Consider the following 15,094-nt stretch of genomic DNA (forward strand, 5'->3'; position numbering starts at 1 on the left):
AAATAGCAGAAGTCTTTAAACTCTCAAAGCCTGCCTCCAGTGACATATTTTCTTCATCAAGGTCATACCTCTTAAACATCCCCATTTTTGTGGGATATTTTGATTGCATTCTGATATTCCTGAAACTGGCAATGAAGTTTACTTTTAATTCAGAGGGCAGAAGTAGCTACTAGCTGATCAAAAATTAGCCATAGAGGTTTTGGAGAACTAAGCACAGATAGAGACACACAGGAAGTAGTAGGCTGGGACTTAGAGAAAAATCTTGGCTTTTTTGGATCAAAAAACAAGAGAGACGGTAGTTCAGTGGTCAGTTTTCCCACTGCTTTTCTGATCATTCAGGTTCTTACTCTGATCTCTAACTCCTGAATTCTTATTAACAAGAATAATTAGACGAATGCTCTATCTGGCACCCAATGTGGGGCAGAGGATCACATGTCCACTGACTTTGCAGCTGCTGCAGTTGTCACTATGGCTGGCTTTTCCGGCCTTCCCCGATGCCCTCTGTGCAAATCTGGGGTTTTCCCATTGTAGTTTCTCTACAGTGGCCTCCAGCTGCTGCTGTCCCTGGCCCCATACTCCACAGGTGGCTGGGCACCAAATGCCATAGGAGTTAGCTGTCCATTGCCAGCTGGGTCTGTCCTTCAGGCAGCCCCCATGCCCCCACTTCCTTCCATGCAGGCTCCTTGCACACATCTCCCTGTGTCCACTTTTCAGGTAGTCAACTCCTCCCTGTGGGTGGATGGCTTCCCCTGTGTGCCCTCTTCAGGCTGCTGCCACACCAGACTGGCTGCCTTGATACCTTCTTGGTCTTTTACTACGCTTGTCATCACCACACACTCTCAACCCCTAACTACAGGCAAACAGTTGCAGCTGTCCTCTGCCAAGCCATGCACCACAGAGCCCGGCCATGCACCACATTGACAGCCAGCCTCACATCTCATTGTCATCATTTGGACAGACCCTCGGGAAGTTCTAAGGGGGAATTATTATTTTTTTTTAAGTTTTTCCACATGTTAATAATGGGGAACGATATTATGATACAGGGAGTTAGTTCTCTGTATGGTTCCATATTGAATGGCTTCAAAATGAAAAAAAATTAAATGAAGGGATAAAAACCTACCTGATATTGACATGAGGTCGATTATAATCATTATCACTTTGGTAATTCATGCTTTATCCTTACAAAAATATGTTTGATTTTGGAGTCAAATATGAAAAATTGGCTGATAAGATACAATCTTTAGAAAGACCTATAAATGAAACTAAGAAAATATTCACTCACAAACAGAGGAAATTTGAGAAGAATCTACTGCTTTTTAAAAAACTATACCTTTGCATAAACAAGATAGAGAAAAATTGCCTTCACTGTGCTTACTTATAATAATTCCCAGCCTGTAAAAAGATATCAGTGGAAAATTGTTCCACAATGGATGTTAAGCAGCCCTACCTTGTGTTAATATTTTGTACAACAACCATTAAAAATAATTCTTAAAAAACTTCCTCAATCTGTGACTTACCCTTAAATGGGTGATATCTTACTAGCTGATTCAGACTCAAATACCTTAGTAGAAATGTTTAAAGAGGTAAAGAAAAATTTGCCTTGGTGGTGATTATAAATTGCTCCTGAAAATTTCAAAGAAGAGATTCTATTAATTAATTACCCATGATATAAAATAGATTTAAAAATTCAGCCACCGAAAGTACAAATCAAGAGAGATCAATTATGAACTCTTAATGATTTTCAAAATTTGCTGGCACATATTAACTGGCTATGGCCCACGATTACATTGATAACTCAAGAAGTTAGTAATTTATTTCAAACCTTACAAGTAGATAAGGACTTAAATAATTCAAGAAACTCCACTACCTGCAGGTAATAACAAAAGGGTACACAAGGAAATGAATTTGGCAAATGGATGTGTTTCATTTTGCAGAGTCTCAAAAAGTAAAAATGTACACCACACCATAGATACATATTCTGGATTTCAATGGACAACATCTTTGAGTTCTGAAAATGCTGATTCTATAATCACACATTTATTAGAAGTTATGGCCATCATGGAGATGTGGACATCATGTTCTTTTATACTGTTTCTTGTTGTCTAGGCATAATGAAATCTTAAGGACACCCTTTGTTGCAGAGGAACCTTAGGTGACTGTCCAGGCAGCCAAATGCTTTGTCATTTCTATAGTTTTAGAAGTTATTTGCTCGGCACTTCCTGTTTACTCAGGTAATATTATATCTTCCTTGTGTCTCTAAAGGAGTTAAAAACTAGATAGTTATAGTTACAGTGTTCCTTGTTAACAAATTCAAAAGGGAAACTCACAAAAGTGTTGTAAAGTGTATAAGGTTGAGTGACATAATTAAATTGTTTCTCTAAGAAAATGTTTTGAGGTAAAAAAATAGTTTTGTGGTGGTAATACAAGTTAGGATAGAAAGTAAATTAGGTACAAAACTTTGGACTCACCAGGATAGGTGAGAAATGGAGTACTTTTTCTGGTTTTGCTAAATGCAAATGAACTGGACATTGTGAATGTAATTCTTACCCAATAATTATTCTTGTTGTATATAGTTATACTGTGTTAGAGTTAAAAACCTTCCATTTTTATTTAGACTATAAAGGGGAAATGTGGGATAATTTGATCACATTCTGATGCTCCTGAGACTGACAATGAAGTTTGCATTGAATCAGAGGGTGGAACTAGCTACTAGCTGACCAAAATTGGACATAGAGGTTTTGTAAGAACAAGAACAGATAGAAAGACACAGGCAGTAGTAGGACTGGAATTAGAGAGAGTCTCAGCATGTTGGGATCTAGGAATGAGAGAGAGGGAGAGAGAGAGGAGAGAGAGAGGAGAGAGAGAGGGGGGAGGGAGGGAGGGGGGGAGGGAGGGAGGGAGGGAGGGAGGGAGGGAGAGAGAGAGAGAGAGAGAGAGAGAGAGTTCAGTAGTCATGTCTCCACTTCTCTGATCATTCAGGTTCTTACCGCAATATCTGACTTCCAAATTTTTAATAGTAAAGAATAAATAGAAGAATGCTTCACCACATACAGCAACATCAACTGGAAACTAAGTGTTCAAATGTCCAAGACTCTCAGGAATATCTCATTTAAACCACCACAGCTCTGGTATGATTCAGATCACCTTTTGTGGGTTTCATATCTTAGTCCGTGTCTAGCAACTGCAAAATTTCTTCTTTGGGGTTTATTTTTGTTATCATAGAAAATTTTTGAATATTTCCCTTTGACTAAGCAAAAGCACAGGTTTTAGCTGTAGAAGTTTTCTTTTCTTTTCTTCTTCATTTTAGCCTAATGTTTAGCTGCAGGTCTGCATCTGTTTCCATCAGTTACTAGAGGAAACCTCTCTGATGACTATTGGGCTAGGTACCAATCTATGTGTATAGCAGAATAACATTAGGCATCATTTTTGATGTATTTTTCTCCAGTCATGTTTGGTTCTATCCCAGATCTCTGGGTCAACAAGCCTGTGGGTCCTGATGATCACAGTAGTGTCAGGGGTGGGCTTACTCTCCTGCCATGGGTTTTAGGCTAGATGAATCATTGGTTTTCCACTCACTCAATTCCGAGGCCACACTTACCTCAGCACATCCCATAGGCAGGACAGACTATAGGTCGAAGGTTATGTGGCTGGTTGGACATTTTCTAATTTTAGCAAAATTGATGATAATTTCCAGATGAGACCCTGAAGCCACTATCAAGTAAGTATGGAGGCTATCAGGAATGTTTTAAAAGAGGGAAGGGTACCTTGAAGAAGTGAAAAGGTTTTTCTACTTCTTTTAAATAGGATATTATTAATTTTCCTTTTGTTTTGTCCGTAAGGACTGGGATCAGCTCATCCACACAGACAGATATGGCCTGGGGAGAGTAGCTCACACATGGGAAACCCAGAGCTCAGCTGTTCCCACTCCACTGTTCTCCTGGAATTAGGAAGTTCACTTTCCCATTTGATGGTACAACTTTCTAACAACCTCAAGGTCAGAAGTGCCCTCTACAGATGACACGATAATTACTGGTCTAGAGAGAGATAAGCCGATGACATTTCTTCCTTATAACTGCTTCTTAGGCCTCATTCTACACTGAAGTTTATCAGAGGCCTGTCCAGGTGAGTGTTTGCTTCTTTCTTCATCAATAGTGAGAGCTGTTAAGTGTTAGAATGAAACAGGATTTTCTGTAATGAAATGAGTAGAGAGTTCTCTGCTTAGAACTTTACTTTTGAGCCCTGCTGTGTCAGAAGCACACACTACAGATGCCTGTAGACATAAAATATCAGTGTAATGATCTGTAAAAGAACATAGATTTAACTCACTATGACCTGCTATGCTGTGGATATGTTGCTCTGTATGATTGATAAACAAAACACTGATTGGCCAGTAGCCAGGCAGGAAGTATAGGATAGGTGGGACAAGGGGAGAAGAGAATTCTGGGAAGTAGAAGGCTGAGTCCAGAGACTCTGCCACCACTGCGAGAAGCAACATGGTAAGATACCGGTAAGCCACGAGCCATGTGTCAAGGTATAGATTTATAGAAATGGGTTAATTTAAGATATAAGAGCTAGATAGGAAGAAGCCTGCCACAGCCATACAGTTTATAAGTAATGTAAGTCTCTTTGTGTTTGCTTGGGTCCGAGTGGCTGCAGGACTGGTAGGTGAGAAAGATTTGACCTGACCATGGGCCAGGCAGGACCAGGAAAACTTCAGCTACAATGACCGCTAAATATCATATATGTGACAGTAGGTGGGGCTCTTGGAAAGAAGACATGGACTAACCGATGTGCGGATAGAGACAGGAAAGGCTAATAGGGGGAATATTATACATTGAATGAAAATGTCATGAAATCCTTCATTTTTTGCAATGACTGTTCACTAGTACATATGTAAAAAGTAGCCCCAAGTAGAATATTTTAAGCTTATATCAGACTACGTATTCTTCCGAGTGCATATTCTAAAAATTCTAAAAATGTGGTTTCATCTATCTAATGCCAACTGTGTTAGTCTTACGTTCCTGTCATAAAATACCTAAAAAAACTTAGAGAGTAAAACAGAGAGCCCACATTTATTTGTTTGCTGGACTACATTTATAATACTAATTTACATTGAAATGATATTTTGTTCTTGTCATTTTACTACTTTTCTCATGTTAACTATCTATACATTTATTCATACAAAACTTAAGCCAGAAATATACAACAAATGTTAACTAATTTAGAGTTTATCAGTAATTTTCTGTTCTGTTAAATTTGCATATACTTAGGAATTCTGAGAAAAATTTCAACTTATTTTCTTAACAATGTATAAATAAGTTTTTAAAAGTGTTACATATATTTCTTTATTTTATTGCAGTGATTTCTAATAAAGTATATCTTTTCTGGGTATTTAAAAATATCTGAAAATCTTACCTCACTTATTTATTAAATCCTTGTAAAGTTATCCTTACAAAAATGTAAAGTGGAAAGTTTTCAGTTTGATATTAAATGTTTTAATTAAAATAAATTAAGTTTTAATATTTCAAGTTTATAAATTGAACTTTGTAACATTGATACTGATATAATATTGAGTAAGCTTTTCATTAGCAATGAAAAACTATTTTCAATTCTACATTAGTATCAAAATCCCTAATAGTTACAAAATACAGTTGCCCATTAAATATGCATTAATAAAAAATGCCAAGTCAATTTAATGTAGCTGCCGTGTGCCATGAGTCCATTTTTACTTTGTTGGGATCTCATTTACTAATGCATACGGGAGACTCAAATGGAGAATGAAGGCAGGTGTGGTGGCACACACCTGTGATCCCAGCACTTTGGAGGCTAAGACAGGAACATTGTGAGTTTGATGGAACCTGAACTACAGGTTTAGATTCTCTCTCTCTCTCTCTCTCTCTCTCTCTCTCTCTCTCTCTCTCACACACACACACACACACACACACACACACACACACACACAAACACACACACACACACACACACACACACACACACACACACACACACACTTAAAGTGAACATTTTTATATCTTTCCCAGACTGACACCGGGTGATGTGTGATCCAGCTGTGGTGTGACTGCTTCCCGACAGGCTCTGCAGTGACGTTCTGCTGCTGCTGCTTCATCTCAGGGAAACTGGCTCATAACTGTGAGAATGTAATGTTCTAGTCAGTGTCTGTGGGTTTCCAGTTTCACCTGTGCTAAACTAATTTCCAAAGAATAAGTTATGCATTAAAATTATTTGTGTATCTGGTAATAGCGAAGAACTAATACCTTATTAAAAAATAATCACAATTTATTCCTCCTGGTATTGTGTATTTCATAAAGATTTCATGGACCTAATTTAAGTGGCTAAGGTCTGCACCTTCTTAGATTCCTGAAGACATATTAATGTTGCTGACAGTGGACCGTGCACCAGCCAACACCATGTATCTTGTCACCTGAAAGTCACACAATCACTCTGTGTTCTCTCTGAGCGGCCCTGCTGCCTTTTGGTCATTACTCACTAATATGGTAAAAATTATACTTTTTATCTAATATATTTCTATGTTCATTATTTTATTAAATCTCCACAAGAAGAATATAAAACTCACCATAAATTCACAAGACAAGACGGTTTCAAATCAAACATTGTGAAAATGAAGGGGTAAAGTGATTTTTCTCAGAATACTGTAGAGCTATGCATGAAGCAGCTCTAGGTATCTATTGATGCACATCTCTTCAAACAGCTTCCTGAAGGCTGCTTGAACTTTAGGTCTGGGTCAATTTAATAGTGATGGCTTCTCCATATTATGAATGTTTATGGGTACACTTTCGGTTTTAGTACTTCAAACTAAATACTGTAACTTAAATTGATATAAAATGCCTTAGCACTGCAATTTTTTTCAAATCAAACAAATAATTTTTCCAGTCCATGTGTATGTTATCAACTCAGTTAATAGCCATGGTAGCTATGATCTTTTCTGGTTAGGTCTCAGCTAGGTGAGTTCCAGAGGAAGATGCCACATGATGGATTAGGAGATGCATCATTTTCTGTAAGTTATAAACATTGACAAATCAATAGATATGAAATATTGTTGAATATATCATTGGGCTAAGGAAAAAACATTTTAGAATACTACCTTTTACCTTATGTTATCAACTTTTTATATTACCTATAACACATGTGCTATATTGATAAATTACAGATGTATAATTAATGAAAAATTTTACAGATATGGTTTGTCCATTTTCAATATTAAAATTAGAATTGAACTCTAAATCTTTCAGTTTGAAGACCAAGGCTTGAATTAAGTGTTATGCTGGAGCTTTTATTTATTTAAGATTTATTATTTAAGATTTATTTATTTATTTTATTCTCCATATATGAGTGTTTTGTCTGCATATATGTCTGTATGCCACTTGCATACCTGGGTCATAGAGAACAATGGCTCACCTAGAACTAGAGTTATAGATGGTTATGAGCTTCCATGTCATGGCTGGGAATCTAACCCAGGTCATTTACAGAGTAAACATACTCTGAACCACTGAGCTATCTCTCCAGCTTGTATCCTGGAGCTTTTATAAACACAGAACATCACAGTGCAGCTACCGCAAATGTATATTGGTGGGAGAATCAGATGTTTGTGTCTGGCAATTGGGATGAGTCCATACCTTTACTGGATCAAGCTTTTCAAGAGCCAAAATCATGTAAATATAAAATGTGTGATTTATGGTATCATATTCATGGGACTGTTATCGGGTGGTTTTATTAACTTCTGCATTATTTCTATACATATAGGCATGCATTAATTTGTATATTTGGGATATGGTAGTGAGCTTGACAATACAATTGGGCACTCTTTTTCTCACAAGAATCTGAGTCAGTGAAACAGTTTTCTATTTCTTTATCATGAAGCTAATTTTAAAGTACTGAATTGTAGTAATTTGACAAAATAATGACACTGGTAACCAGGACAAATAACTAACAAAGGCACCAAAGGTGAGACTGTTGAGTGGAACTGTAAACACTTTCTGGTTCTGATGACCTCTGATAACACTGGGGCCTTGGTTTCCACGGCATGGGAAGGAATCTCTTTTAAAACAGAAATTCCAAAACTGGATCACTATATGGTCATCTTTGGCAAGTTCAAGTTTTTTCCAGTGTGTTGAAAATAGTATTTGTCTTAGTTGCATGTTCTCTCTTCTTGGAGGCTCCTAGCTCCACATCTTCAGATGTGAGTATGTAGCGTGCAGTAACTATAGACACCAGAGCAAAAGGGGACCATGACCAGGATGGGGTGGGGCACAGAGAATTAGAGAGGAGAAGGGCAGGGTACATGTGATCTCTTCAGGGAAACGGGCGAAGGTTGAGTCCTTAGCAGGGAGGAGGGAAGTAAATATAGAAGAAGGTGGGAGGAAGGTACAGCTGAGTAGCAGGACACAAGTGATCCAATTAGGAAAATGAGAAAATGGGAGGTTCTAAGTTAAAGGGAGGGGATATCAATATAAAAGAAGGAGGTAGGTAGGTAAAATAACAATATGGATTGGATTTCTAAGACATGACACCTAAGTGCAATACAGGCACACAAAGTGTGTGTTCTGACTAGGATGTGACTGTAAATGCCTTTATCATCTCTGGTATGCTATATATACAGGTAGATACATGGAGAAGTATATAGAAGTATATGTTATCCAGTCTGGAACATCAAAAGTTAAAGAGACAGGTTAATAAAATTGGTAAGTAAAACAGAATGATGATAATAGACATACTGACAAGTGAATCATAAGTTTGATGAATATTATTTTTTCCAGATATATGAAATATGCTTCCACTACAATGCTGAGATGAATACACTTTGCATACATGTCCACATTAAACAATATCCTTTATTTCCAATCTGTACTTGGAGTTCTAGCCAATATGTTTCTCCTTTTTTTCTACACTGTCATAATCCTCTGGCACAGACCTAAGCCCACAGACCTGATCTCCTGCCAACTGACCTTCGTCCACATAGTGATTGTCCTCACTGGAGGGGACCTTAGGCTTACAGACATATTTGAGTCACTGAAATTTGAGAATGACTTCAAATGTAAGACAACTTTTTACATGAACAGAGCAATGAGAGGCCTCTCCATCTGCATCACCTGCCTCCTGAGTGTGTTCCAGGCTGTCACTATCAGTCCGAGGACCTCTTTGTTGGCAAAATTTAAACATAAACTTAAAACATACACAATCTATGCTTTCTTCTACCTCTGGTCTTTCAATTTGTCATTCAGTAGTAGGTGGATCTTCTATGTCGGTGCTTTTACCAATGTGAGTGAGAGCAACCAGATGAAGGTCACCAAATATTGCTCAATCTTCCCCAAGAACTACATCATTAGTGCACTGTCTTCAACAGTGACAATCTCCAGAGACGTCTTTCTTGTAGGAATTATGCTGACCACAAGTGCATACATGGTGATTATCTTGTTCAGACATCAGAGGCAATGTAAGCATCTTCACAGCATCAGCCACCTGAGAGCATCCCCTGAGAAGAGGGCCACCCAGACCATCTTGCTGCTGGTGGTTGTCTTTGTGGTCATGTACTGGGTGGACTTCATCATCTCATACACCTCAGTGCTGTTATGGAAGTACAACCCAGTCATCCTGACTGCTCAGAAGTTTGTGATGAATGCCTATCCCACAATTACTCCTTTGGTACAAATCAGTTCTGATAACAGAATAACTAATATTCTGAAAAAGATACAATCAGTGCGCCACCAAATTTTTTAAAAAGCATAAATTATCTCATTTTTTAATAAAATGATTTATTTATTTTTATTTATGTTTATGAGTATTGTGTCAGCTTGTATGCATGTGTCCTGGTCCCCATGAAGGTCAGAAGAGGTCATTTCCCCCGTGAATATACAGATGGTTGTGTGGAGACATTTTTGGCGCAATTATTTTTTTAAAAAAACACAGATTCTTCTTAAACTGTGAAATTGTTCAAGTAGCAAACCAAGATTCTTCCTATATTTAACTAAAGTTTGTGGTGTCATGAATGTACATTCTGATGACATTTCTACTGCCGAGTGATGCAGAGTTCTTTAGGTTCATTGTACACCACAAGTCGATATTTCCACAGGGAGTCCCTTACTCTCCCCCTTTTTATTTTATATCATCAATGTTCCATTGATGCCGAAGTTACTCAAAGGGAGGGATTTTAATCTACCTTCAGCTACCGAGAATAGGTTAACTATCCTATTATAGCTTTAATTCTCTTTCCTAAGTATTGTTTCTCTGGATCATAAAAATAGTGTGAATTTGAATTTTCCATTTTTTACCCACAGTTACTTAAATAATCTTGTATCAAAATTTCATTTGCCTGTTTATTTGCACTTCATATCATCCAAACTTACTGAAAATCATCGGTACTAAAAATTGTTTACACATACTTACATGATGTGCAGTGTGGCTTTTGTGAGTGTGTGTGTGCATGTGTGTGTTCATGGATGAAGGGTATGTGTGCATGTGCACATGGAGACCAGGCGACCATCTTCCCTTTTGTTTTTCATGTGCCATTCATCTTTATTTTGAGAGCATCTCTCACTGTAACCTGGAGGTCACCCAATAGGCCAAGATGGTAGCCCCAGTTCTTCTCCTGTCTCTGACTCCCCAGCTCTGGCATTAGAACTGTTCACCACCAGACTCCACCATTTCAATGCTGTGTTTTTCTTTTATTGAAAAAAGATTATTTTTCATACAATATATTCTTATTAGGGTTTCCTGCTCCCCTACCCCTCTCACTTCTTCCTCTCAATCAGATTTCTGCCTCCCCTTAGAAAACAGCCAAGCATCTGAACAATAATAATAAAATAAACAAGATAAAACAAACATAAACAAATCAGAGTAAGACAAAAGAAACCGAAGAAAAGAGCCAAAGAAAAAGCACAAGAATCATATATAGATATAGAAACAGAAATTCACACATAGGAATCTCATAAAAACACAAAAGCAGAAGTCATAATATAATGTGTATATGTATATATAAATACAAAGGGCCTGTAGATTCCATTGAGTTCATTTGGTGTTGACAATCTGCTGCTGGGCAGGAGGCCTTCCCTTAGGAGTGGTTTGTTTCCCCAGTGGAACTCATTGGTGAAAACTAATGTTTCACCTGCCAGTGTTTATCAAATGGAGACAGCTTCCGGGTTTGGGATGGGGGCATGTATCCACTTCTGTCTATCCAGGAGCCCATCTAGTTCAGACCTGTGCATCCTGCCATAGTCTCTGAGTTTGCATGTGTGTCTGTTGTGCTTTGTTTACAAGACCTTGTTTTCTTGGTGTCCTCCATCTACTCTGGCTCTTCCAGTCTTTCTACCACTACTTCCAAAGAATTCTCTGGGCCTTGAGGGGAAGAATTTGATGGAGAGATCCAGTATAGGGCTGAGGTTTTCAAGGTCTCTCACTCTTTGCACATTTTCCGGCTGTGGGTCTCTGTCTTTGTTCTCATCTGCTTCTGGGAGAAGCCTCTCTGATGATGGCTACTCAGGACACAGATCTATGAGCCCAGCAGAGTGTCATTTGGGTCATTTTATTGCTACATTCTTTTAGTAGAACACTAGTATTTGATTTTCTCCTTTGTCTCTTGGCCTATTTAGACTCAGGTTCTTCACCATGCAAGCAATGTCCAGTACGAATTCCATGCTTTAAATCAAATCAGATATTGGTCGGTTATACTCACAAGTTTGTGCCATTATTGTACTAGCATATCTTACAGGCAGGACACCATTGTAGATTGAAGGGTTTGCAGCTGGGTTGGTTTTTACTTTTCGCCTTTTGTAGTGTCCATGTTACCTTCCAGTACCATGAACTCTAATCTGTAGGGGTGAAAGCTTTAGATTGCCCCCCGCTTGAATTCTTTGAGTTCAATTAGATGTGTAGGTGTGCCAGGGACTGCATATAAGATGGCTGACATGCTGCCAGCAGAGATTGGAGAAAAGGAGACCCAAGATTGTGGACCATCAACCCTCTGTGTGTTCCCCTTCGGGTCCCCTCTAGAGGGCCAAGGCAGAAATGCCTGTGTCCCAAGGTCATGCTTTATGGCATGCACATGTCATGTCCTCCTCCATATAAATATTCCTTGTAATACTAATATTTTTCTTCTATCTGATCTTCATGTTCTGTGTTCCTAGATCAGTGGTGATTTCTGTGATACAGGAAAGGAGTGAAGTAAATTTCACAGGAAATTATACAGAGATGATCATCCAGGCTGGGGTTAAGGAAGTTATACAGTTCATGGGAAAGAATCTGAAGCCTGGGGAAGCTTTTCAGGCTTGGATAAACTGTAGTGAATGTATGGTCAACTATAGCACATGGTATGATGTGTATCAACACACTGGACTCAAATTGGCCATGATGAATAATCCAGTTCCTGAGGATATTCCAAGGGCATTGTGTAAAACTTGAGACCCTAAGGGGTATTGGCTGAAGACTGTGGATGGAGTAACATATAGATGGGATGACAAACTAAAAGTGTGGGAACCTGGAATAGGAGAAAAATAGTGGCCTCCACCAAGAAAGGGAGATGGCAACTTTAATCCAGATATTTTTTATTCCTCCTGAAGGAGTGTGGAGACAATGTGGCAACTGATGGAGTGATTGCTACATATTTTATTGGGTTCCTAGATTTAAAGAGGTACCAGGCTGGGCAGTGGTGGTGCACGCCTTTAATCCCAGCACCCGGGAGGCAGAATCAGGCAGATCTCTGTGAGTTGGAGGCCAGCCTCGTCTCCAAAGTGAGTTCCAGGAAAGGCACAAAGCTACACAGAGAAACCCTATCTCGAAAAACAAACAAACAAAGAAACAAACAAAAAAAAGAGCTGCCAGAAAAGGTGAGCTTCCTTTCATGGAAACTCTGTAAATTGGATCAGGTCTTCCTTGGAATTGTTGGGATACAGAAGGACTGAATTTGCTGACTTGCAGGGACAGATTTCTTGTCTGAGGTCATTGTGGCCCACCAGTCATGGAGCTTGGGGTTGCTGGAGGGCTTCTCTCCAGGATCCACCAAGCCCCGAGTCCCACAATCCACGTATAAAATAATCACTCAGACGCTTATATTAATTATAAACTGTATGGCCGTGGCAGGCTTCTTGCTAACTGTTCTTATATCTTAAATTAACCCATTTCTATAAATCTATACCTTGCCACGTGGCTGGTGGCTTACCGGCATCTTCACATGCTGCTTGTCCAGGCGGTGGCTGCAGTGTCTCTCCTTCTTCTTCCTGTTTCCCCGATTCTCCCCTCTCTTTGTCCCGCCTATACTTCCTGCCTGGTCACTGGCCATCAGTGTTTTATTTATATAGAATGATATCCACAGCAGCTTGGTGTTTGCAGAGGGTGGAGGAGGAACTCAGGCGCCTGCAGGGGTCTTGAGGTCAGAGCAGGCTGTGTGAGAAGGAAATGACTGTCAGGTACATTGACCACTGTTCTTATTTTTACCTTTTTTTTGTGTGTGTGAAATTGCATGTTATTAGCCTCTGGGTCAAGTGCTCAGAAGACTGTATAATCATTAATAATAAAAATAGATTACGCTGGCTTCGGTGTTAAGTCTGGGATAGTTCCTGTGTTTAGTAAAAGATGATGAAGATTATATTGGTGATTTTCTAAGAATAACCTTTGGAATCATGAGAACATTTTATATTGGGTGATTTCCCCTTTTCTTTCTGTTCCCCCTTGCTTATGATAATAAAAGAATGAGGTTACCAGGGCGAAAACAGAAGCTAGGGAAGCTAAGGAAGCTGTAGCAAAGAGGATACTTAGCAACTGCAGAAGCCGGAAGTGACCTTAGCTTGCACAAACACTGTCTCTGAATCGTTACTGTGCCTTCCAGGTATCCCGTCCTTCGGACCCCCAAAAGTGCTGAGGCTGGTCCCCGGCATAGCTGTTGTCCTCAGGATCAGTTTGTAGAGAGCAGACAATAGCCTTGACAATACCCTGGGTTGTTTTCAGATCCTCATGAAGCCCCTTTGGCCAACAGCTCTGTTAGATGTAACTAATTCCTGGTACTGGAAGCTTCATTTGGTGTTGAGAGATTTAATTTGGGGTTCAGTACCCCCGTTATTTGGTGATTTCATTTAGATTGCTTTCATATATGTATATACTTTAGGAAGCTTCTTCTGTATTAAGTTCTCCACATGATCCCTTAAATGTTCCCTAGTTTTAGCTATCCCTCCCTGTACTCCCTTCTTGTCCCTCTTCTCCCTCCCCTTTCCCATTTGATCCCCCTTTCAGCCTTCCTTATCCATCCATAACTATCTGTTCTATTTTCCCTTCCTAGTGAGGTCTCCTGATCCCTGTTCCCTAGCTTTATGCCTAACCTCTGTGGTTATATGGATTATGATTTGCTTATCAATGATTTAATAGCTCAAATCCAAATATAAGCAAACATAACCATGTTTGTCTTTCTGGGTCTGTGTTACCTCACTCAGAATGACTTTTTCTAGTTTCATCCCTTTGGCTAAAAATTTCATTACTTTTAATGACTGAGTAATGTTCCATTATGTAAATAGATCATATTTTCTTTATTCATTCTTCTGTCAGTGGACATCTGGTTGTTTCCAATTTCTGGGTACTATGAATAAGGAAGTGTCTTTGTAGTAGAATGAAGTGTCCTCTGGGTATATGCCCAATAGTGGTAGAGCTGAATCTTGAAGTTGCTCTACTCCCAAATACCTGAGGAACCACCACACTGCTTTCCATAGAAGATATACAAGTTTTTGCTGCTGAAAGCAAAGGATGAACAGAATATTCTCCTTAGTCTACAACCTCACCAGCATAAAGTGTCATTTGTGTTATTCATCTTGGCCATTCTGATTGTATAAGGTGAAATCTCAAAGTAGCTTTAATTTTCATATCCCAGTTGATTAGGGATGTTGAAACATTCTTTAAGTGCTTCTCAGCCATTTGATTTTCCACTTTTGAGAATTCTATGTTTAGAACTGTACCCCACTTTTAAATTGGGTTATTTGTTTTCTTAATGTCAATGTTTTGAGTTCTTTATATATTTTGGATATTAGCCCTCTATTGGTTATGTAGTTGGTAAAAATCTTTTCCCATTCTGTATTTTTCT

General features: G+C 38.9%; 1 protein-coding gene across 1 annotated transcript; it reads left to right on the plus strand.

Annotated features, from left to right (window-relative positions):
* The first annotated feature begins 8,712 nt into the window (after nucleotides 1–8,712).
* On the plus strand, nucleotides 8,713–9,756 carry LOC143272164 (vomeronasal type-1 receptor 90-like). The gene has a single exon (XM_076566058.1). The coding sequence runs from the start codon at nucleotides 8,848–8,850 to the stop codon at nucleotides 9,754–9,756; it is 909 nt and encodes a 302-aa protein (XP_076422173.1). The 5' UTR covers nucleotides 8,713–8,847.
* Nucleotides 9,757–15,094: the final 5,338 nt, after the last annotated feature.

This window comes from Peromyscus maniculatus, chromosome 3, assembly GCF_049852395.1.
Source record: "Peromyscus maniculatus bairdii isolate BWxNUB_F1_BW_parent chromosome 3, HU_Pman_BW_mat_3.1, whole genome shotgun sequence".
NCBI classification, from domain to species: domain Eukaryota; kingdom Metazoa; phylum Chordata; class Mammalia; order Rodentia; family Cricetidae; genus Peromyscus; species Peromyscus maniculatus.

Coding starts and splice junctions, on each gene's coding strand:
- LOC143272164 (XM_076566058.1), top strand. CDS start 8,848: ATGTCCACATTAAACAATATCCTTTATTTCCAATCTGTACTTGGAGTT.